This window comes from Triturus cristatus, chromosome 4_1 (genome assembly GCF_964204655.1).
Source record: "Triturus cristatus chromosome 4_1, aTriCri1.1, whole genome shotgun sequence".
Taxonomy (NCBI): Eukaryota; Metazoa; Chordata; class Amphibia; order Caudata; family Salamandridae; genus Triturus; species Triturus cristatus.
Window position 1 is genome coordinate 395641538 of NC_140585.1, and position 25409 is coordinate 395666946.

Below are 25409 nucleotides of genomic sequence, written 5' to 3' on the forward strand. Positions count from 1 at the left end.
CCCTCCCCCTCCCTCTCCCACTCTCACTCTCACTCTCTCTCACTCACTTCCTCTCACTCCGTCTCGCTCCCTCCCCCCTCACTCCCTCCCCTCTCACTCCCTCCCTACCACTTTCCCCCCTCCCTCCCTCTCCCTCCCCCCTCCCTCTCTCCCCCTCTCACTCCCTCTCACACCCTCCCTCTACCACTCACTTCCTCACCCTCCCTCTCTCCCCCTCCCACTCCCTCTCCCTCCCTCTCTCCCCCTCCCTCTCCCTCTCCCTCCCTCTCCCTCCTCTCCCTCCCCCTCCCTCCTCTCCCTGCCCCTCCCTCCCCCTCTCACTCCCTCCCCCTCCCCCCTCACCCTCTCACTCCCTCCCCCTCATGCCCTCCCCCTCCCTCTCCCTCTCCCTCCCCCTCGCCCCCCTCTCCCTGCATTACGGGGCCCTGTTTATTCTAACCATGGTAAGCGGAAAGACTGGCAAATGTTCGGGAAAAAACAATGCATCTTTCTAGAGTTTTTACCCAAGAATCAAGGCTGAAGATGCAGGTATGCAAATTTCAGAGGTAAAAAGAACGTAGAGGACAAAAGCAAATCTAACAGCAAACATAAAACCAGTTGTAGTAAGATATAATTGTATTATTCAAAATGAGCCCCTCCAAATTACAAAGAGACAATGATCAAGAGCTTACATCGACCCTTTCAGGACCACAGCTCACAAACTAATACCCCACACAGGATTAACAAACGCCGCACAACAAAGACTTTGTCCTCTGGAAGACCATGCACTGAATCCATCAAAGAGACAAACAGAATTATGGTTGACACGGGAGAGGTGAAGGACCACTAGTTCCAAACCCTTTTTAACCTTGAGGCCCAGCACACAGGTATAACACATGATATTTCACACACAGAGGTTAACGATGCAAAATACACCCATGCTATGAAACACCAACTACCCTTATCCTAGAAACTGACACTCATATGGACTAGTGGAAGTTAATTTAACCCATTCCCAGCCAAATCACAGATTACCATCTGTCTCCAAGAGCCCAAATCGCCAAAATCCCACAAACATGTCAAACACTGCACAACAAAGAAAACGTGAAATAAATAAATTGTAATCTACAGTAAAATATAATGCTTTTCACCTTCAGCGGTATCAATTATCACCTCGACTTTTCGAAAAATTCCAAGACGAAGCAACCTCTCCCGTGCTTCATGAGATTTCCGCATTACCTAAAAGAGAGAAGCAGACAACTGTTTCAAGAATGTTTGATTAATCTGATAGACACTGAGTTTACCATTTTCTCCTGGATCAATATAGAACTGCAAATCTCAGTTTTTATGCAATTTACTGTACTGCTCAAAGCAATCATGACTTCTGTAATGATGTACAGCAATAACAATTTGTGTTAATAATGAGACAATACAGAATAATGTTTGTATTGATGAAATACAATTAACAGTATCTGCAGAACGTTCATTAGAAAAATCACAAATCCAAGAGATTTTGGCTAATATTTACAAAGGCAGTAAGAGTTCGCTACCTCACCCAGTCTATGAATCCATAGTCCACTTAGTTGGGTTACGGAATAAAAATATATCGGAAGAAATTGAAAAGTGCATTAAAGAAAACTAGCAATCTGACAACGCTATTAATACTAAGCAGATGAGAAAGTGAAACCATATAGTAAGAATACTTAAAAAGAAATAACTTTTGAAAGTGAATATTTACTGCAAATAAGGACTAGGAAGATTTTTGGAACCAAGGAATGCATAGTCAACATATTAGCTGCTATTAATTCAGTTGCACCATAATATGACCTGGTAGATACAACTGACCGATTATTTTCCATGAGAATCAAGTAAAATGAGAAAGGATATCTCATAAGAAAGTATCTCCCCTGCATCAGAGCTATCCATTAATATGACATTTCATAATTTTCCCTTGCCACCGGTTCTAGCCTAATAAATTAAAAAAAAATACAGGCTCCCCCCACCTAGCTAAAGAAATAACAGCAGTGAAGGAAACTGTCACACTTTACTGTTAAACGCTTAGAGAGATGAAATCAGCTATTGTCTGAACTCCTCTTAAAGAGCCATTACCGAGCTCAGAGAGCAGATCTCTCTCCTCCCTTGTTTGTCTAAACTATTGGAGAAAACTGTTAAGCAAGCAAGTTTGATACCAGCGATGCGAACAGAAGTAGTTGTGGTTTACACATATGAACAATCTTCAGATGATTGTGGACAATGGTACATTTGAATTGGGGACTCATGATATACTAATGAAGAGAATTTGTGAATGTTGGATATCAGGTCTGACTTTTGCTTGGATAATGTGATTCCTATAGAATTGTACTTGTGCAATGCAAATAGTATTTTTTATGACCGCTGAGGAATTAGTTCAATAGAGTGTTACAAAGGGAGTTGCCCATTTCTCTGATCCTATATTATCTGTGTATCCATCCACTTGCATACCTGCTATGTGACTTTAATAAAAAAAAAAATTACATGTCTGTTTACAACACACACATATTATTTCATCTACAGGAACAATAGAGTAACGAATCATCAAAAACATTGCAAGCCGTAGACTTGACCGGTCTGTGAATGGAAAAAAGCTTTTGTAAGCTTCATCCATCCAAAAAGGAGCTGCTACTTATCCAGAAGCAATCTGCTTTCGGTCCCCAACTATGGGTCTTCCTGCCACACAGTTGGATAAAGTCAGGAACTTAAAGACCTAGATGGAGTCAAAACTTCATTTTTAACAACAGCTCACTGGTGTCTCTAGGTCTTCTGGTCACTGTTGGGTGCTATGTTGGCTATTTCCCTTTTTAGGTCAAGCCCAGGCAGTGCATGCGCCATCTCTTGGAGACCTGCTGTATTCACTCTGTGGGGTTACAGCCTACCCATAGCCTTTTTATCCGCTACCTCATTTGTCATTCAAAAATGCTTACTTGCTAGTGATTAATCCTTCCTATTTATCCCTCCTTTTTGCGTTTGGTTTCCTCCCACAGAGCACCACCCAAGTATGGTTAACATTATGCCTATGTGTTTATTTGGGGGACTATTATTTTTTTTGATTCCTGCTCATGTCATTGTTTGCCCAACTTCGGCGGTTCAACTTCGGCGCTCATCAATTAATCTCCTCGTCCCGTTCAAATACCGAGATGAAATGGGGTGTGGCCAAGATGGCACCGGAGTCGGATGCTCCTTTAGTGCGCTCCATGTGCGTACCACATTAAATCCTTCATAATCCTAATCAGCACCGCAGTTACTATATTGTTCAGAGCCTCCCTTTACCTACTGATTGTGGGGGTTGTCAATTCATGTGACAGACTGGCTGATGAGGCGTGGGCGAGCTACCATTGTGCCTGGGGAACGTGGCCAGGCTCGAGCTTCCAGGGGCAAGACACGAGGTGGAGGACACGTTGCTCAGCCGGACATACCGAGGAAGATGTTGACGGTGTGACTCCCAAAGTCACTGGTTGGAGTCAGTGGAGCTGCTGCCTGCACCTGGACAGGTCGGGGACTGAGTGGTGAGAGGACTCCGCTAATAAGGGACGACAGCCCACCTGCGGGCCGAGGTATGCCGGCGCTATCGTGCTAGGGGCGGTGGCTAGCCCCAGAGCACCCAGGCCTACTAACATCTGGTCCCCTCCCTGCTCATTTGTACCCCACTCTTGGAAAGCGGTGGTACCCACTGCAACTCTGGTGCCATATTGAGGCCGGTTCCGCCGGTGGGAGAAACCAGGTGGGCATGCTGAGGCTGGCAGGTCAGCCTGGGACATCCGGAGTCGCAAACACTTAGGGGATCCGTATTCCTGGCCCCTTCCTTGCCTTCCAGTAAATCATCCTTGATGAACGAAGGAACTGGCGGTGACTGGTGATGCCTGGCACCGGTGGTACCTAACGGGAACTGAGGTGAGACAGAGCCCGGGCCATGCTGCAGCCTACAACGATTATCGACTCTGCGCCTGCTGGCAGACTGTGACCCGGCTCATACACTGGTTGCATAGAGTGTGGCCATGTGGTCTCACCTCCTCGTCTCACACCGGACAGGACACTGGGGGGGGGTGGAAGAGAAGGCTCCCTGGGGTGCCTGCAAAATTCTTGTGCTTTCATTAAGGCCTGTCTCACCGGCAGAATCGCGTCGGAGCCCTAGCTGCAGGAAGGAGGCACAAACTGGTGTGCCAATAAGACAGCCTGTGGCATCCCAGGTGAAGACTGGGAGTTAAGTGCAGCACCCCCCGCTGGAAGGTTCAGGGACACGGTGAGTCGACAAGCAAAGGGGCGGTTCCTGATGCACTATAAGCCTTGATCTGGAAGATCATCCCACTACGAGCAGGCCCGCTTTGAAAGAGGTATAAGGGGAGAAAATCTGGAGACAAGAGTTTAGCCTGCGACAAGGAGCCTACAACACCCCCGTCGGGGCAGAATGGACCACTACAAGAGGATTGCTGCCCCCCCATTGGAAGACACTTCACCTACAATGCCTGATAATGTGGTCCTCCTCTTCGTTAACCAGTCATCCTGTGAGGCCTTAGAAGGGAGGGTTGGTGAGGTGTGCCTGGAGGTATCCCTCCTGCTTCAGGACCTCCGCAATGTGGCAGAAAGGGTCACATCTGCAGAAGCCAGGAGTTCTGAACTGGAAGACACAGTCCAGACCCTTCGCAAAGACGTTGCAGAAGCTCAAGTCATTACCATGGATGTGTTGTTTAAACTGGAAGATGTGGAGAACCACGCCCAATGCAACAACCTCATATTTGTGAAGTTTCCAGAGGGAGTTAAGGGCCTGAATGTGCCAGTTCCTAAATGAATTGCTGCTATAGATCTTACCTCAGAACAAAGCTCTCCTCATGCTTTATTATCAAACAGGAGCACCATGCTCGGGGGGGGGGGAGAGGGGGGGGGCAGGCCGCTGCCAGGAGCCCCTCCAAGGCCGATAATAGTGCGGTTTCTGAACTTACAAGACAGAGATATGATCCTTTCCAAAGTATGCAAGATTGGGGAAGAGCACCATGAAAATTCCGAGATTGCACCCGAGAAGTTCAGCAGCAGAGGCGTACGTTCTACTCCCACAAGGGCAAGCTGCGAAGTCTCCATTTGCAATACATGCTTTTATTCCCAGCCAAACTGAAGGTTCTATTCCAGGGAAAATCGTATTTCTTTCAAACATCTGAAAAGGCATGGGAGTGGTTGGCCGAACGTCCCAGGCTGCGGGGAAACGAGGGACAAGAGCTGGGACCATGTTTGGCTACAGAAGATGGGACTCAATCCAAATACTGGCAGCGGCCACAAAGGAGAACTTGCCATTCACAGAAAAAAAGTTAGGGCACACCCTGGCGCAGCAGAGATCAGCAGAAGAGACTCGAAGCCTCTTTGGACTCCGAAGGGGACAGAGCAGCTGCAACAAAACTGTTGTTCTAGAGCGGGATCCACACATGGTTATATGGGGATGACCAGGGGACAGAATCTGAGACTCCCCCCCCCCCCCCCACAACCCCACCCACCGACTGGTGGTTGCTATTGCCAACCTAGAGCATGACCCCAATATCCCCTCATCAGATGTTACAGCATCCGGACTGACAGCGGCTACATAATCGTGGGGCTGATGATCAGAACTGCGGCCCAGGAGAATGGACCCTTGATGGGACGACTCGGCGAGTAGGAACAGACAACTTTTTTAACACAAGTACAGAACCACCACTTACAGGGGTGGGCTGATTAAGTTGCAGCACACTGTGTTAAGAGTTTGAAGGGTGGGTGGGGGTGGTGGGCTACAGACCTCTCAGTTTCCCCCAGTTGAGTAGTTAGTTGTTACGAAATGGGGTTACACACTCACGGGGGTTTCAACCTGAACGCTCTCCAGATTCAGAGCCACAATGGGTGCTCCAATACACTGTACTAGCACATGCAGAATACTCAACAGGGTATAGGGGAGTGGCCATCCTGGTTAGGAAAAATTCACCCTTTCGTATGACAAACCATCCGACAGACCCATCAGGTAGATATGTGGGAGTGAAGGGTTTCTGGAATCGTACAGATGTTACATTGCTAATTGTGTTCGCACTTCCCTGACTACAGGCCCCCACACTGGAGAAGTTAGCGGTTATCTTGTTGAAGGCAGACTCCTCAATGCACATTGTGGGAGGAGACTTTAATGATGTCACGGCTATAGAACAGGACAGTACAGGGACTCATGGTACAGCTGCACAACCAACCTTGCTTGCGCATTTTGCTGCCTCTTTGGGCCTCTCGGACCTCTGGAGGCACACACACCCCCTTGATAGAAGATACTCCTACTTTTCTGTGGCCCACAGAGTGTTTTCCCACTTCGACTATGTCTTTGCACCCGCCAGTGAGGTGGGCACTACACACTAGGTGGACGATATGGCCCCAGGCCTTTCAGATCACTCCTCTTTGTTAAAGAAGCTGGGCAGGCGATGTGGCAGGGGGACAGGTTGGAAGCTCAATGCGTGGCACCTGAGGGACCTGGAGGTAGCAGTCGGGCTGAGGGTAGACTCCGAGCTTTATTTTTATTTTTTTCTAGCGTTTTATATAGTGCGAACTTGACCCTAATAGAGTATCAGATAGCTGTACATAGCACCAGTTACATTACGTAAGTACACATTCGTTTTTGTTAGGCATGGGAAGATTAAGTGATTTGCCCAGAATCACAGGATGTTCAGCATCATTGCCAAGACTCAAACCCAGTTCCCGAGCTTCGAGGTCAACCGCCCTAGCCTTTAGGCCAATTCCTCTCTCTTTAAAGAAAACAAAGACCTGGTCACATCCACGATAGTGCTAGGGAGGCATATAAAACGGTCCTTCAGAACAGAGCTCAGAATTTGATAGGCCAAAAGAAGAGGATGGCGGCAGGTGTCCGGGAACGGCTCGAAGGTCAGTTGATAGACCTTGAGGGGAACCTAGGACCTGAACCATACACACACCACCCTGTCCCCCACCAGCCTTCTGGATCTCCTGAGGGAGGAACACCGAACTCTGGCACAAGACGGTGTTAAGACCCTAATGTTAGCTACATTGCACAGACTAAAATACAGGCAAAACGGCCAGGCAGCTCCTTGCATGGTTGGGTAAGAGGGAAGTGGAGTTCAGATGGGTGCATCAGATATTTGGAGCAGGAGCAGAATGTGCTGACTCCGACGTAGCCATAGCTAGGGCCTTTGCCCGCTGCTATGATGAATTCTATAAGGCCCGGGCATTACAGGAGCTGCCCCAAGTAGAAAATGGTCTTTCATACATAACCACTCCCAAATTAGATGCAGAGGACCATTCCTCCCTCAAAGTCGTAATTACATTGGCAGAAGTCCAAGTTGACAAGGCAAAGCTCAACTCTAATAAGACTCCAGGACCTAACGGCATCCCTGCAGAATTTTAAAATGCTACCTAGGGCTATTGGAACCTCATCTCCTAAACATGTACCTGGAAGCAGGCAAACAAGGCACTCCCCCTAAAGATCGTAGGGTGCAGTCATAGTGGTATGGCAGGCCTAAAGAGAGAAGTGACTCATACTGCCCAATTTCATTACGCAACACCAAGGTGAAAATTTTGGCCACAACGTTGGACACCAGGCTTCTGCAGTTTATCACGCCCCTGGTCCATGGGGACCAGTCCAGCTTTATGATTGGTAGGTCGACAGCTTCCACCTTAAACAGATGCACAATTGGCTAAATGAGAGAGAAAAAGCAGTCAGATCCCCATGTCCTTTTGGCGCTGGATGCAGAAAAGGCGTTTGATGCTTGCATTGGCCCTTCCTTGAACGTACCTTGGTCAAGATTGGGTTTGAACCCCGTAATAGGAAATGGGTCGAACTACTATATCAGGCCCCAGTCCGAGCGAACGGAGTACTGTCCTCGGAGTTCCCCATTGGTAGAGGCAGGAGGCAGGGCTGCCCTCTGTCTCTCTCCTGTTCACCATCACCATAGAATGTCTGGCATGTGCAATTTGCAGTAATTCAGGGATCTACAGCTTTAAAATTATGGGAGACACTGTAATAGAGAAAAAGATCTCACTCTATGCGGATGGCATTCTTCTCTATATCACATATCCATTTGAGTCCTTTCCTAAGATCTTCCAACTGTTCGAGGACTGTGGGAGTTATTCCGGTTATACGATCAACTGGGATATTTATTTATTTTTATTTGAAAAGTTTTATAAAGCGCGAACAAAACCCATACAGGTATCAGAGCACTGTACAGACAAGGCAAAAATGAGGGTAACAAACTTAATGGGAACAGTAAGTGAGGTTACAAACAGCGAGAGAAAACAGAGCCTGTAAAGAGTAGGTAGTATCCTAGAGCACAAAAGTAGATTTGACAGATTAACATACCAGCATACAATAAAGCGCAATCGTAATCTGTGCACTACCTCCCTCAGACTGAGACGGAGGTGTCCTCGTTCACCTGTCACTTGACGCATACAACAAGGTGATTAAAGTGTTTAGGCAAATTCATGAAGCTGGGGAGGGAACTCTGCTTTGAGCGAAACCTTGGATGAGAGACAGGAGACTGCCAGGCTGGAACGGAGAGGTGGCGTGGACTACCTCTCACTCACGGGTACAGCCGCCTTGTTAAAAAAGATCTCACTACCCAAACTGTTATATGTGCTGCAGAATCTGTAACATCGGATTTCCCAAGAGATCTTTACTAAAATCGAGGGAGACATGCAGACTCTGTTGTGGGATGGTAAGCACTCTAGAATTGCCCTAAAAACCCTCAAATATAACCAATATAATGTCAAATTAGCCCTGCCCGACCTCAGAGCCTTCTACTGGATGGCCCACCTCACCGATATTAATAATCGGCTGTTTGCCCCCCCGAGAGCACTCGACCTTTAAGCTGGAACGAACGCAATGGGTTAGAACCGTCCTGCCTACACTATCTCCAAGGAGGCGGGGGGACTCAGCGCCTCCTCCCGGCCAACCAAATAACACTTGCGGCTTGGAATAGAGCCATGACAACTATTGACTGGCACGGCAAACCTACGAGGGAGACACCATTGCGAGATAGGAAGTGGCTTACAGAGGTATGAAAATTACAAGAATTTGAGGCATGGGACAGGAACGGGGTTTCGAAGGTGGGAGACCTCATTAAGGGAGGTGATATTATACCATTCTCAGTCCTTTAACGAGTATACGGGATGAACACAAATCAATTCCTAAAATACGCACAAATAAGGAATGCATGGCAGGCTGAGGGGTGAAGGAATCCCAGAGTACATCTCGTTAGAGGGACGGCTACTACCCGAAGAACTGGGGGAAGGAACAATTTACCTTACTTACAGAACCCTCAACAACATGCCAGAAACTTTACACAAGCTGCGGGAGAGATGGGTGACAGAGGTGGGGGATATCGAGGATATAAATTGGGAGGCGGCCTTGATGCACCCACGGGAGGTAGCAATCAAATCACGGCTACGTCTAGTCCAACTCAAGATACTCCACAGAGTATACTAGAACAGGCATCAACTGCAGGCCATGGGAAGGGCGCAATCCCCGAACTATCTGAGGTGTCAGGGGGAGAACGGCTTCTTCCACACATTCTGGGGCTGCCTCCAAATACAAGATTATTGGTTGGCAATAACCAGAGAACTCGGTGGGGTGCTTGAATCATTGATCCCACTGGATCCTAAATTTCTCCTTCTGGGGATCCCCAATGATATGGACATGCCACGAGTCCATATCTTGTTCTGCGGCTTTGGTCTGGTTGTGTCTAAAAGAGACATAGCCCAATACTGTGGGCACGGGAATGCCCAACTATGCAGGAATGTATATATCACCAAGTTGGTCGCACACTGCTCCACCCACTAGCGTGTTACCCCGAAGAATTGTGGTCCCTGTAGTCAGCGTCGGCGGGTACGCCTATGCTCAGTGGTGCGTGCAAGTCAGAGTAGCGTTAGCCATCCCTGGACACGTGTTTCGCGGTAGTTGCCGCTCGTCAGCAGGGAGTAGGAAGAGTGCAGGGTTGCTTGTGTAGGCTGCTAAAATCATATCAGGTCTGTACCTCTCGTAGCGAACGCAGGTGCGTAACCATGAGCCCGTCGACTCCGGGGCTCAGAGAGCCACTAAATATATATCACCAAGTTGGTCGCACACTGCTCCACCCACTAGCGTGTTACCCCGAAGAATTGTGGTCCCTGTAGTCAGCGTCGGCGGGTACGCCTATGCTCAGTGGTGCGTGCAAGTCAGAGTAGCGTTAGCCATCCCTGGACACGTGTTTCGCGGTAGTTGCCGCTCGTCAGCAGGGAGTAGGAAGAGTGCAGGGTTGCTTGTGTAGGCTGCTAAAATCATATCAGGTCTGTACCTCTCGTAGCGAACGCAGGTGTGCGTAACCATGAGCCCGTCGACTCCGGGCCTCAGAGAGCCACTAAATATATATCACCAAGTTGGTCGCACACTGCTCCACCCACTAGCGTGTTACCCCGAAGAATTGTGGTCCCTGTAGTCAGCGTCGGCGGGTACGCCTATGCTCAGTGGTGCGTGCAAGTCAGAGTAGCGTTAGCCATCCCTGGACACGTGTTTCGCGGTAGTTGCCGCTCGTCAGTAGGGAGTAGGAAGAGTGCAGGGTTGCTTGTGTAGGCTGCTAAAATCATATCAGGTCTGTACCTCTCGTAGCGAACGCAGGTGCGTAACCATGAGCCCGTCGACTCCGGGGCTCAGAGAGCCACTAAATATATATCACCAAGTTGGTCGCACACTGCTCCACCCACTAGCGTGTTACCCCGTACCCGCCGACGCTGACTACAGGGACCACAGTTCTTCGGGGTAACACGCTAGTGGGTGGAGCAGTGTGCGACCATTTTGTTTAGTTATTTAGTGGCTCCCTGAGCCCCGACAGCCGACGGGCTGTAGGTTACGCACCTGCGTTGCTACGAGAGGTACCAGACCTGATATGATTTTAGCAGCCTACACATGCAACCCCACACTCTTCCTACTCCCTGCTGACGAGCGGCAACTACCGCGAAACACGTGTCCAGGGATGGCTAACGCTACTCTGACTTGCACGCACCACTGAGCATAGGCGTACCCGCCGACGCGGACTACAGGGACCACAGTTCTTCGGGGTAACACGCTAGTGGGTGGAGCAGTGTGCGACCATTTTGTTTAGTTATGCAGGAATGTAGTTTGGGCATGGACATGTATATAGTGGCGGAAAAAGCAACGTGCCAGTAGGGCCCGTCCTCGAAAATTTCATAAGGTGTGGGGCAAATGGATGCAATATTACTCGTTGGAAACACTGGAAAACAGTGGGAGCCACAGCCAGAGCACATCCGGAAGAATGTGAATGACCTGCGGCCAGGTGTAATGTCTATAATGTGGTTTTCATTTCGGATATTATACTGGTCCGAGACGATGGGTGTCTTTAGGGGGCTGGGGGGGGGGCAGAAGGGGACAGTGGGGTTTTTATGGCCGTTATCAGTGATACGGGTCTGCTGGAGCTGGATGCCAGATTTGCTGCATGCTGTCTGTACTCATTATTACTGTAATGTTTTATCAACAAACTACAAATATATTAAAAAAAAATAATAATAAGCTGAAATGTTAATGCTTTAGACTACGTTTTTGAAATCGCCTCTTCAATTCTCTCCAATTTCAAAGTGTGAGGATTTTCTCTGAACCCCTCTCGCTTCCCTGCTGTTGCTTTAGCGAGCCTGGGTCACCGGACCTTCAGCAATCCAACCTTGCAGCACAGTTAAGGGCAAGGCTTGGGCAACTATCGTCACAATTTCTCCGACGCTTGTTTATATAATGTGAACTCAGGCGACCCGAAGGTGTTGTAGCTCATTATATGAGCGCTAGTTACATTACACAATGTCAGATTAATTTTTGGGGGCATCATTATAGAGCGCAAACTCGACTGACTTAAAGGTATTCAAGCGCTTTACAAAAGTGACAGTTACATTACACAAGGTCAGTTTAGATATTTTAATTTTACGTGCACGGAGATTAAGTGATGCAGACACCACCCTGGTTTTTTCGTCATTTTCCCTCTACCTGACAAATGGGAGCAGCATTCGTCGCTCGCCCGTCGCTGCATGCCAGCCCGGCTGCCTCTTCGTTTCGTACTCTTCCTCTCAGAGCTCTAATTCCAAAGAACATTTAAGGCAGCTCCCCAGGGACTGGGAGACATTTTTTGTCACATAATGTGAACTTGAGCAACCTGAAGCACTAGGTACATTACACGAGGTCAGAATATTTTTGGTAGCATTTTTACAGAGCGTGAACTCGACAGACCCGAAGGTATTGGAGTGCTTTACAAAAGGGCCAGTTACATTACACAAGGTCAGGTTAATTTTTGTGTTTTTAGGTGCGCAGAGATTAGGACGTCCCTTTTTTCTTTTTTAACACAAGTTTTATTACATTTAAGGAATTCACATCTCTGATATCCCTATCACAATCGCACAACACACAATGTATTACAGAAAAGTCACTACACATGTGAAACATAACATATGTATTTAACAGGCTTCTGTTCAGGAAAAGCATTGCCAATAGATCAAAAACAAAAATCATGTGTGGAGGTGCTGGTGTGTGACCAAAATGTCTGCAAAGTAATAGAGGAGTACCAGGTTATAACTGGTACTCTGTAGGTAAGAGCGGATGAGCACACCAGGCATTGGTGCTGAAAAGGAGTGCTGTGCGCACCTAGACCAATATTGTGTGAGGAAGTAGCAAGGGCGTTAGTGTGGGCAAGTTATCTATTGTATTTATAGCTAGAGCAACATGCATATTACACCTCTTCAGAGGCTTCGTCTTGTAGCTTGAATCTTTCGATAAGGGCTTCCCATTCGAGTGAGATGGGTCTCTGGCGCAACCCACTATATTCCTCCTGCCGTATTGCTCCACTCTGTCTGTTCCCAGTGTATAACCGACTCCCGCCATAGAATCAGCTGTGGAGCCCTAAGGGATTTCTAGTGTCTGGTTATTAGACGCATTGCCAGCAAAAGGGCTAAATCACTAAAAAAATGCCCCTTGTGAATTCTTTGGTCTAGGATATAGCCTTAATGACAGCGTGCGGAGGTATCCCATGGTGTGATGCCAGTCAGATCTGTTAACGCTGTGGAGATCTTAGCCCAATAAGCAGACAGCCATAGGCAGGACCATAGCATGTGCATGAGATTGGCATCTGCCGTAAAACAGTGAGGTCATGTGGAAGAGGCTGACAAAAACATATTGCTTACTCTATGTGGGGTTAGGTACGCTCTATGTGGAATGGACAATTTAAATCTCAAGTTACTGGAGATTTTTGCAGGATACGCTAACAGAGTAGCCCAATCCAAGTCTGAAAGCCCATGGAATAGAGCTTCTTCCCATTTAGATTTTAAGAAAGAGAGTGATACCAGGAGATGGGATAGAAAATGACGGTAGAGCCAACGTATTAGGTGTCTGCCATCCCCATAGCGTGTAATGGCTGAAGTGGTGCATGCGTCTCTGGTTCTCTCCCGCTGGGGGCCCAGTATCATCGTATATACTGAAGAATACTGGTGTGTGTAAGAAATAGGTTTTCAGTCAGCCCTTGTGTTTACACAAATTCTGAATGTGACAGCAGTACGCCAACTTCGAATAAGGAGCTCATCGTCTCTACCCCCTCCGGCCTCCAAGGGCCAAGCCTGCACATTGTCAGTGTAACCGAGGACGAGTGAAGGCCACACAGAGGAATATTTGGTTCGTATGGAACCATGGAACCTGTGTACCTCCTTGCCATCTTCCAATAAGTCAGGGCTTTGAGTAATAGGAGGGAGTCTGTGGGCATAAACCATTGCGCACGGTGACACTAGTGGAGTACCTCTGTCCAATCCTTTCCGCTGTATATCTGATCTCCATCAGACTCTGGCCAGCCAACCAGTAAGACAGCCACTGAAGTTGCCCAGCCAGGCAGTATGCTTTAAAATCAGGGGCTCCCAGACCACCCAGTCGGCAATTGTAACTTTGCACGGCTTACCGTACGGCGACCCTTTACCCAGACGAGCTCCACTAACATGGTGTTCAACAGCCTGAACACTCACGCCGGCCCCACTGTCCGTAGGTTAACAAAATGATGCAGCAGGTGCATCAGCGTGACCATCTTTACCAGCGCCATGCCACCGATAGAGGTAATGTAGTCCACAATGCTATCTGGAAGCCCAACAAGTTTATCGCGCAGACAAGGTTGCTCTTGAGCAGGTCCTGCGTCTCTCGATAGATTTGAATCCCTAAATACAGGAACGCATGTGGAACCACATGTACAGAGCTGAACCCAAGTGGCAGCGTGGAGTCTGCGCATAGTTTATGTGCATTCACCTGCAACCCTGTTAAGTCCCCAAATTCCCGTCCAGGCTCACTTGGAGGTTTTTAAGGTATAGGATCATGTCATCAGCATATAAGGACACGGAATGTATGGTGCGGCCTATGGTGATCCCCTAGTCAACAGCCTCCTGTCTCGTTCACTGTGCAATAGGCTCAGTAGTGAGAACGAACAGGAGCGGCGAAAGTGGGCAGCCCTGTTGTGTCCCTCATGAGATTTGGTACAAGCCAGAAATAAAAGGCCTCGTACAAGGTGTTGTATTTAATACTTTCACCCATCTAATATATGCTGAGGGATGCCGAATTTGGTCAAACCTGCTATCACGTTGTCCCAATCTAGTGTGTCAAAAGCCTGGCAAATATCCAGGGAGACAGCCAGCAAAAGGATACCGCTCATGAGCAGCATCCATTTTGTGGAACAAACTACAGATATTCAGGGAGATACAACATCGGGGTATGAAGCCACATTGATCCGTTTGTAACATCCCCTGAAGCAGCGGGAGTAGACAACGAGCAAGTATTTTGTTTAAAATGCTATACTCAGTATTTAACAAAGACAGGGGTCTATATGAAGTAGGATCTGTGGGTGACTTACCAGGCTTCAGCAGTGAGGTCACCAATGAATTCCAAGTAGTAGGTGGGAAAGAGCCGTTCTCAAGCAAAGCATTACATATTTTTCTAATTGAGGAACTAATCGTGTTACATACATGGAGTACAACTCAATGGGGATGCTGTCATACTCTGGCATTTTATTGCGGGCTATTTTCTTTGATCGCTTCTTGTATCTCGCCTGCTGAAATAGGGGCAGCAAGGGGCTCTTGATCAGCAGCTGGCACTCTTGACAGTGTCGCTTGTTGCAAAAAGAAGTGGACTTTCTCTGGATCCGGGGGCAGTGGGGCAGTGTACAGTACTGTGTAAAATTCACGGAAAGCCATGTTAATGTCTAGGTGCGTCGTGGCAATCCTGTAGGTAGGCGTATTTATTGAGAGAGTGGTTGTAGATGAGGGACCAGGCTGGATTTGATGGGGTATAAGTGCACCTGGTTTATCTACATCTGTAGGTGTCCTTTGGGTGTAAGACCTGTAATCTATGACATGGAGGTATTGTTGGAGTTCTGCATGGGTTACTCTAGCTTCTTGAAGTCTATCAGTTGCCTCAGTGACATTAAACACAGCCCCCTCCAGTGACCCCAGCATGTACTCCAATAGCGTTAGTCCCCACACAACCTCTCCGTGGGGGTCGCACCACTGCCCCAATAGCTGTGCCCCAGATCACCACCTTGAAGGCCTCCCACTTCTCTAGCGGAGAGGAGGCCATGCCCGAATTCTCGGAGAAGTATGCATCAGTGCAAGAAGCAAGTATGTCCCTGAATACTGCATCGAGTAGAGCGGGCTATAGGTGCCATGTGGTGATCGGGGCAGACACTCTGCTCCATGACAGTGCCATATCCAATGGGCAGTGGTAGGAAACCATTCTTCCCAAATAAGTGGCGTACGGCATATAAGCCTGGAGGCACAAGGAGCAAAGAACTGTCAAGGCGGGACCGATACCTGATGAGGGTAAAAATAGAAAGAATATTCTCTCATACTTTAATTGCGGCCACACTATTCATCAGAGAGATCCCACCCATCTATCCACTGTCGCAATGCTTTGCCTGCCGAATGGGGGCAGTTCCATGCAAAGACGGGTGATAACAATCGAGCCGTGTATCTAAAACTGCATTAAAATTGCCCTCCCTCCCCCAGAACTCATGGGCACAATGACCAATCCGCTAATACTGTGAACAGGCAGACCAGGAACACATACTGGTCCGCGTTGGCCGAGTAGATACATCCAAGCACAATGGGAACCCCATTCAGCTCTCCCCTCCCCAATACATATCGGCCCTGGGTGTCAATTCTAGTATTCAAAACTGTGAACGGGGCCACAGCTCTGAACTATACTGCAGCCGCCCCCAGCATACATATAGTAGGATGTGTGAAATAATCGTCCCCTTCATTTTCTTCGTAGTTTCAGAGCCTCCGGTGCAGTGAGATGGGTTTCCTGCAAAAATGTGATATGGCACTGCGTCTATGTAATTGTGCTAATACCCTGTGTCTCTTATGCACAGTCCTTAGACCTCTCACATTCCACGTAATAATGCTATAAGCATTAGGTACAATAAGCATCGTAATCCTTAAAGCATTCGAGTGCCCCCACGACCACATACTACACTTTACCTCCATTGCATACGATAGGTGACTAAGCACAACACAGAAATAAGTCCCCCCCCCACCCCCCAATACTCAGTCCAGCTATACATTGTCGTTTGACTACATTAAAAACATCAACCAAACAACCAAGGAAAACTATAGGCCTATGCTGAAGAAGTGGTGATAATACACCCAGAGAAATGTCATGCGGCTGTATAACGAAGGGAGCTCAACCACAGTGGCCCGTACTGACCTGGACCCACAGTATTTCCTGTGATCCAGCTTAAATAGTACTAACAATGTCTGGCTGGTAATGCAGCCAACAAGTAGTTGGGACTATCCCACACTATAGAACTACTGGCAGTACTCCAGGAAGAAAATGGTGTTATATACTCTTGGCTCAGTAAGTCTAGTTAAAATTGTGGGGCAATACAGAAATGTCATTTTCAATTATGTTTTCCAGTAGCAAGCTGAAACCGACTGCGGGCAGCAACCTATAAAGAAACTAACTTCACAGTATTATACAAGCAGTGCTCATGACCTTCAACCCAATAAGTCATGTGTCATCTGCGGAGTAATCAAAGGGAACAAGTGCCATGCTGCCTGCTGAATTGGAATCCGAAGCACTGCCCTGTGATAAGCTGGAGTTGATGGGCTTCTTGGAATGTTGCAGCGTAGTCGCTGATCGGGTGGCTGTCCTTCCAGAACCTGCCTTATGGAACGGGCCACACCGGATCCGGCCCAAGCAGACACCCTCCAGTGCCGCCTCTCCGGAGCTCACTGTGGTTTTGGTGGATCTGGTCTTGTAAGCCTGCCCCACTGGGAATCTGGAAAATGCTGCTCCAGCCAGTCCCATGCTTTTTCTGGTGTTTCAAAGAAGATGGTCTGTTGGGTATGGATCACCTTGAGCCTGGCCGGGAACAGTAGTGCATACTGGAGGCCAGCCAAGCGCAAGTGTTTCTTGACCTCCTGGAAGGAAGCGCAACGGCACTGGATGGTGATCGTGTAGTCTGGAAACCACGATACTCAGGCATTCGCTGGGAGTACAGGTGTCTTTTCTCATACAGCACATAGTACTGCATCCCGGTCCTTGAAATTAAGAATTTTCACCACCATGGGTCACAGCAGAGCCCCAGAATAGGCAGTCTGGGGGGAACCCTATGCATCTGTTCCACCACAGTTTGGTCAGCCCAGTAGGTGCCAACATGGTCCGGAGCCAGTCTTCAATGAACTGAGTGGCATGGGGCCCTCTGAGCCCTCCAGAACTCCCACAATGCAGACATTATTTATTCATGCCCTCCCTTCAGCATCATCCGCATGGTTCTGGACTTGTTCCACCTGGCAGTGCAAGTGGTGTGTGTTCTGTGATGTGTGATCAGCTTCTCCTGGGGATAGGGCAGGGAGCGCTAGCTCATTCTGTTTGACTCTATCAGTTTATTCGCGTTGATAATTTTTGAGTAGACTGATGTCTGTCGAAATGGCCCCCAGGAGTTGCTCAATCGCCACTCGTGAACACCGGATTTCTTGAAAGAGGATGTCCAACTTGTCGATGAGGGGGCGGCACCGCTGTTGCAGAACATAGTCCTGTGGTGTTTGGTGAGGGAGCACTCGGATGGAGTTGAGCAGGAGCGAGAGGGCGGGTTCGGTTTTTCCAATCTGTTCCCAGTATGCCGCACTGCGGATACAAACAATCCATAGGCACAGCAGTTGCATGAGTCATGTACCCCTCTCCGCTCTCACTGTTATTCTAGTATGTCGTGAGGAGGTCAATGAGAGCCACACTTAACAGATGGTAGGAATCCCAGCAGGCAGGCAGCCCACAGCGACTGGTGGCGAAGGAAAGGGGGGGGGGGGGGGGGGGGGAAGGGCCCCAGACCAGAAACAAGGGGCTTCACCCCCGCATGAGCAGTTTACTTGTAGTATATGAACCACCAATGAGCTTTGGTAACAACCAAGGCCTTGACCGAGGTTGCTCCGTGCAAGTGAGGAGAAAGAGGGTGTTTCCTTCAAAGGGGGAAGGGTTGGCTAGTGTGTGGGGCCAATGAAGATGCCACAGGCATGGATGCGTGGAACAGGAGAAAAAAACAGACGTGGGTCCCTTGCTCACTTTGCCAATGGATTCAAGCCAGCCTGGCTGATAAAGGGTGTTACCCAGAAACCGGCCCCAGAATGCTTGTTTATGGTCCAGTGAAGACATGGCTTGGCAGATCGGGCTGGACTGTTCCCATGAGGCACAGGGTCAAGACTGAATTTGCATATAGCTGTGTCGGAACTGGGGTGGCGAAGTGAGCTAAAGAATCATAATGGATTCAACCCAGATCTGTGACTGGGGATGAGTGTCTGAAAAGTTTAAGCACTCCGTCCATCATCTCCTTGTGTTTGCTTAAGTAGTTGGTTGTGCCAAGGGGTCCCGTGCTAAATCCCAGGCGTCCACAAAGCTAGCCGGGCCCCCTCCACATCCCCACATGGCAGGACAGATGCATCACGCAGGCGGATGCCGCGGCACCGCTGCCGCCCAAGCCTGATCTCCAGGAAAATTCCTTATCGCGCAGCCACACAACGTGGTTTAGGCCGGAATGGCCCTTGAAGCAGCTGTTTGTCAGCTCCAGCCTCCAGCCCCAGCCTCCACCCCTCCATGGAATCACGTGGGGGGGGGGGGGCACCACTGCAGGCAACTTGGCCTCTATCCCCAGCCCACTTGCAGTGTAGGAGTCGGAGCCTCAGGTCAATCTGGCCATCTCGACTGCAACAGAGCCAGCATTGGGGGGGTCTGCAATCAATGGAGTCTGCCACTAAGCACCCTCTCCTCTCGTCAGTGCAGCCGGCAGATTCCCGCCTGGCCATCAGGCCTACATGCACTCCTCCCAGGTTGCTGCAATATCACCAACTGGGCCATCCAGTCTTGCCAGGATGCACTCCCCTTTACCTGACAAGGGAGCAATCATGGCCAGCATTTCCATAGTGCCGGCTTGGGGAGGGTGGGGGGTGGGAGTACCACCCTCTGGTGTATAGCTAAACACTTACAAGGTCCCAAAGGTGAGACGTATTGCTATGCAAGTGCTTGTTATCATTCTGCCATCGAGTCACTACTATCAATGCTTTTATGGACCTGTACATAGACTTTTGAAATACTGCCTATTTAGGGCTTTCTATTGTTCAAATGCAAATTATCAAAAATTCTGCAGCTAGCATCTTGCTCAATCAGAATAACTGAAAACAAGTCTCCGACATTTGCAACGCTGGCTGAATTGTATTTGAAAATTCTTGTATGATGCACAAAATGTATTATGGCAGAGAATAAAAATTGCTTTTGCAGAAATATGAAAAACATGCACCAAAACGCATTTTAAGATCAGTCTTTGAGGCGTTGTCTTTTGGCATCAGTTGGCGCCGTCCTGACGGACCAAAATTGAATGGCAGGAGGAGGCAAATACAGACATGAGTGGGTGCTGCTCTTTTTGCAGCGTATTTATCTGCATTTTTCCAGCGTTGCAGCTGCTTCCTGAGGAGTAGTCGACATTCTAAATGCAGCATTTCACTGAATAAAGAGAATGGAGGCATACTCTTCATTTTGGCAGGTTGAAGAAGGTCCCTGTATTATGCAAAGGTCAGTTACCTTTGTTGATGCTGGTGTTTATGTCTTAAATTCTGGTGCTTTTGTGAATTTTAAGCTCTGTGGTGCTCTGGAGTGGTTCTTCCTTTGTTCTGGCTTAGTCAGAGGAGCACTTTTGACATCATCTAATTTTCTCCTTGCAGCTTCTGGCTTGTTGTATGGTTCCTATTTTATGGGTAAACTACGGAAGCCACAATTAGTTTTTACCCCTAAAGGACATTCTTCTGCTGGTTTGTCCATTCACTTGCTGCTGGAGAAATGGTCAATTCTTCCCCTCCTCGCAATATCTCTCTACAATCTGTGGACAGCAAGGCCTCACCGCCCTCTTCCACATCCAAGAGGTTGAAAAAGGATCCTCCTTCACATGACAAGTCAGTATCCCCCTTTTCCTTAGAGTTGTCTGCTGGAAGAAATCCGTGCACTGCGCCCTTTTGTGGAGGAAACTAGCAACAGAATACAACATCTGGATGACACATGGTCATCAATGGAGAGTCGTGTATCTACGATGGAACAACAGCTTCTGAATTTGCGAGATGAGACCTACCTACAAAATTCACTCTTTGGAAAAAGAGGTGAGCAAGCTCCCACAACATATACAGGCTTTGGAAAAAAGGAACAGGCCGAACAATCTCCGCATTTATGGCCTGCCTGAAGCTTTGGAAGGAGATGATCCCGTTTCCTATTTTACCTCTTTCCTGCCAAAATTGCTGGACATGCCCTCTTCAATCCCGCTCAATATCCAGAGAGCCCATATGCTTGGGCCTAGTCCTCTTCTGTCTGTGTCTCCTGCTAAACCCAGAGGTGTCATTATTCTTCATGTTTTTTAAGTTTACTGACTTATTGACGCTTCTTTCTGCAGCTAAAGCCAAGCGTCAAATCTCTTGGCTTGGTCAAAGAGAGTTCCTTTCTCAAGAAATTTCCAATGCCACTGCAGCTAGACGGAAGGAGTTTCTTAATCTTCAAGCTCCCCTATGTTTTCTTGGTGTCAGATATGATCTTTTTTACCCCTGCATTTTTAAAGAAACTTTCCAAATAACACGGTCACGTTTGAGGATCCCCAGAACTTAAGAGGTTGATACAATCGCATACTTTGATTAACATGGACACTGCTGGCCCTTCTAATAGTTGATTTTCTTATCCTTTCTTATTTTCGTTCTCCTTATTAGGCTCCTCAGAGTGTTTGAATTGAGATTTCTGAATCCTTAGTATATTTCAAAATGTAATTCTTTGCATGCATTAATGCTTATGATATGTCTTATTATTTATCTCCTTTCAGATTCCTATGATGTAATTGAGTTTGTGCGGTCCGTCTTTCAAAGTGTTTATGGTCCTGGTGTGGCTAGGCCTCCTTCCCCTTGAGAGTGTCATTGTCTCATCTGTCGTCACCATCTCTTTTTTGTTTTTCTCTCGTCCTTGTATATCACGATTCATATTTTATTTTGGGGGGTGACTGGAACCAAGTTATGGACCCTTGCATAAACTGTTTCATAAACAGTTTCATACGACCATTGCACAAAGTGCTTTGGTTGACTCTTGGAGGCACTTTAATCCTACAGTGCAGGACTATTCCTATTACTCACCCTCTCATGGTACACTTTCACGTTTAGATCACAATTTTCTTTCAAAAGCTCTTTGCAGCATATCATACAATCATATTTCCCCAACTGTACTCTCAGACCATGCAATGGTTATTAGGGACTTGGATTTGGCCCCTCTTATCCTTCTTCGCCTAGATGGTGGTTTAATAACTCTCTTTTAAGAGCTGTTCAGTTCTCTCATTCCTTTGTGTCCTTTGCTTCTGAATTCTTTTTGTTTAATGATAATACCTCTGTTTCTCCTTCCTTATTATGGGATATGTTTAAAGCATCTACACATGATTTTGTTTTATGCTATGTTTCTGGAACTAAAAGACATTGTGCTAAGGAACATTCAGTTTTACTTTCTTAAATTAAATCCTTGGAGCAACAGTTCTTTTCTTCTAAGTTGCCCTCAGATCTTCATCATTTAATTCAGGCAAAACTAAAGTTTAACTCCATTTCTACTAAGGATGCACATTGAATTCTTCTTAGGCAGAACGCTCGTTATTATGGTGGGAAAAACAAGGCTGGTAGACTGTCGGCAAACTATTTAAAGGTTAGAAAAGAGTGGCGTGTTATTGATTCGGTAACCAACTCTCATGGGGGTGGTATTACAAAGCATCAAGGTATTTTAGAGGAGTTTGTTAAATTCTATAAATACCTTTATACTCCGGAGTCACTGCTTCAGTCCTCCGCTATTGTAGATTATTTGGATCAAGTTTCCCATACTATTTCCCCAGATTTAGATAGTCACTCCCTTGAAAAGGATCCTACCCCAAAGGAAATCTCTTGTGCATTACAAATGTTAAAATTGGGAAAAACACCAGCCCTGATGGCTTTACAGTAGAATTTTATCTTCACATCTCAAATAATCTCCGTCCATATTTATTTTGCCTGTTTACCAGTTTTGTGGATTCCTCTTCCACGTCTGATACTTTTCAGGAAGCTATTGTATGTCCAATTCATAAGGAGGGTAAAGATCCCCTTGATTGTAAGAATTACAGACCCATTTCAATGTTAAATGTGGACTATAAGATCGTTGCTAAACTGCTTGCTCTTCGCTTAGAGTCCTCCCTCCTGTATCCTACTGGAAAGGAGCAATCAGGATTTATTACGGTTAGACTTGTTTCTGACAACTCTCATTTATTGTTCAATGTTCTAAGTAAGGCCCCACTGTTTAAATCCTCGCTTGCGGCTATAACAATAGATGCTGAGTAGGCCTTGGATTGTTTAATTGGGAGTTTATGCTTGAATCCTTATCTTGGCATTGTTTTGGACCCTAAATGTATTGCTTTGGTATCCCTTTTGTATCATTCTCCTAAAGCCTCTGTTCTGGTTAATGGTAAGGTTTCTTCAAATTTCTCTCTTCACAGAGGATTGAGGCATGGGTGTCCACTCTCCCCCTAATTATCTGTATTGACACTGGAACCTTTTATTTCCCAAATTCGTCTTAACTCGTCGAGCGCTGGTTTTCCCTATAGAGATCATCATTTAAAGTTGTCTGCTTATGCAGATGATATTCTCTTGTTCATATCCTCTCAGGAAAGTTCTTTGCCCTCTCTTTGGTCTGAGATTTCTCTTTTCTCTTAGGTATCTGGATATAAAGTAGATAAAGATAAAACGGAAATTATTCCTCTCAATAAATACACATTTAGCCATCCTTATCGTATAGCTGTTTTTCAGTGGTAAACTTCTGCAAAAATTTAATATTTAGGGATAAGGGTCACAAATTCTTTTGCCAATACGATTAGAGTTACTTTCAAAGATCTCAACGCGAAGGTTGAAAATCTTCTTTCTTACTGGAATCCCTTATTTCTTTCTAAGTGGGGTCGTCTGGATGAGATTAAGATGATGGTCTCCCCTACTTTTTTTTTTAACCTTCTTTCTACGTTACCATTTCATATACCTAGATCCTTTAAAAAAAAAAATATTTGTTACTTATTTCCTTTTTATGTCATAAAATCACTAACTGCCTGTGGCACTTTCTATCTTACAAAAACCCAAAGCTGCTGGGTAGGGGGGGGGGGGGGGGGTGAACGTTCCTGATTGTTATGGTTATCATAGAGCCTATTCCTTACAACAAGCTGCTCTTTGGACTTTCAACATAATTTCACCACTTTCTATGTGGCTAGATCTTGAACGGGCTTTTGTTAAGCCCTTCTCTTTTAAGGAGGTCTTGTCTTTTTCCTCTACAAGATCACTCCTTCATTCTCCTGTTTTAAAACAGTCAGTTTCACCGCTTAAGTCCACCTATGCAGCTATGGTATGATTCTTTAATTCAGATGAATAATAGACCTTTTTTTGGCACACATGGAAGGATAAGGGTCTTAAGTGGGTTCCTCAACTTTTTTCTAATAATGTTCCAATTTCTTTTACCCAATTCTGTGAAACTGATCATGGCCCCAAGTCCTTCTGTTCTCGTTTTCGGTTATTGATGAAAGTGGTACTTTATAGATATTTTGCTCTCCAAGATGCTTCTTCAAGTGTGGTTCCTCTCTCTTCAAGATTTACTGATTTTTTCAAAACCGGTCCTAAAGCAGCAGCAATATACAAATGTCTTTTGATGCCAGATCCTACTTGAGCCAAATCCACGGTCAAACTTATGGGAAATAGATTTGGGTGTAAGCTGACAATTTGCACTTTGGACTAAAATGTGGGTCCATATTTTAATATCTCTAGATCAGCTAGTATTACTCAATCCCTCTTTTTTATTTACCACTGATTATATTATACTCCTGTACAATGTTCTAAGTTTTCCTCAGGTGTCTCTGTGAAGTGTTGGTCCTGTGATTTTCCTCAAGCTAATGCATATGTTATTTAGATGTCCCAATATACTTTCCTTTTGGTACAGGGTATTGTCAAAAGTTCAAAAGATCTTTCATATTCACCACTCTTAATATTATTTATTTATTTTTAGGTACATTGTCTCAATCTATTAATCCCTCATTTCCCAATGATAAAATTACTGGATATTCTATTGGCGATTGCATTTCAGTAAATTCTCTTTAATTGGAAATCATCAGCCAAGTTATCATTTAAGGTGTGGTGGGATTCTGTTTGTTCACATCATAAACTGGCTACTATGTATATGATGCAACGTTCTTTCTCTCCTAATGTACAGAAGTTATGATTGCCTCTTACCATATTTCTTAAACTAGTTGACGTTAATGTGTGTCAAGCTCTTCCTACAGTCTGAAAATTTTGATCCTCCATGATGAATTTATTCTGTCTTTTTTTAGTACTTTTTTCTGTATTTGACGGGAATGTTGTAGCTTCTAATTACATTTGGTAGAGGGTGTATATTCTGCATGTTATTATATTTATCTCTAGGAATTTCCCTTATTTCCTTCCTTTCCACCCTTCTCCTCCCTTCCCAAAGATTTAGACTTTAGTTTTTTTTTTATATATGATTTATTGTTGATATTTGCTTGCTATTTTATTTGCATATGTTATTATATATTGATGTCTTAATAAATTCTTTTGAACACTAAGATCAGTCTTTGACCTCACGTTTCAAGTGCCTTGCTTCACTTCAAATACAAGAAATAGTGATATAAAGTTCATTCTCTTCAAGCCAGGCTAACCTGGAACCTGGAATAATCTTCCCTTCCACATGTGCTCTAGAGACAGCCTTATTTTGCAACTAAGTCACGAATGGAAAAAAGCTACTTGAAATCAAATGGATCCAATACATAATTGCCTTTTATTTGCTTTAAACACACCACAATCCTTCCAAGCCT

The 25409-nt window shown here is 46.3% G+C and overlaps 1 protein-coding gene across 1 annotated transcript in view; it reads right to left on the bottom strand.

The window, feature by feature from the left end:
- The window catches only part of SAMM50 (SAMM50 sorting and assembly machinery component), a 252099-nt gene that overhangs the window by 190321 nt on the left and 36369 nt on the right, over positions 1 to 25409 (bottom strand). Inside the window, exon 4 of the mRNA XM_085652463.1 lies at positions 1131 to 1218. Coding sequence (XP_085508589.1) covers positions 1131 to 1218 — 88 coding nt within the window. The remainder of the gene's footprint in view (positions 1 to 1130; positions 1219 to 25409) is intronic.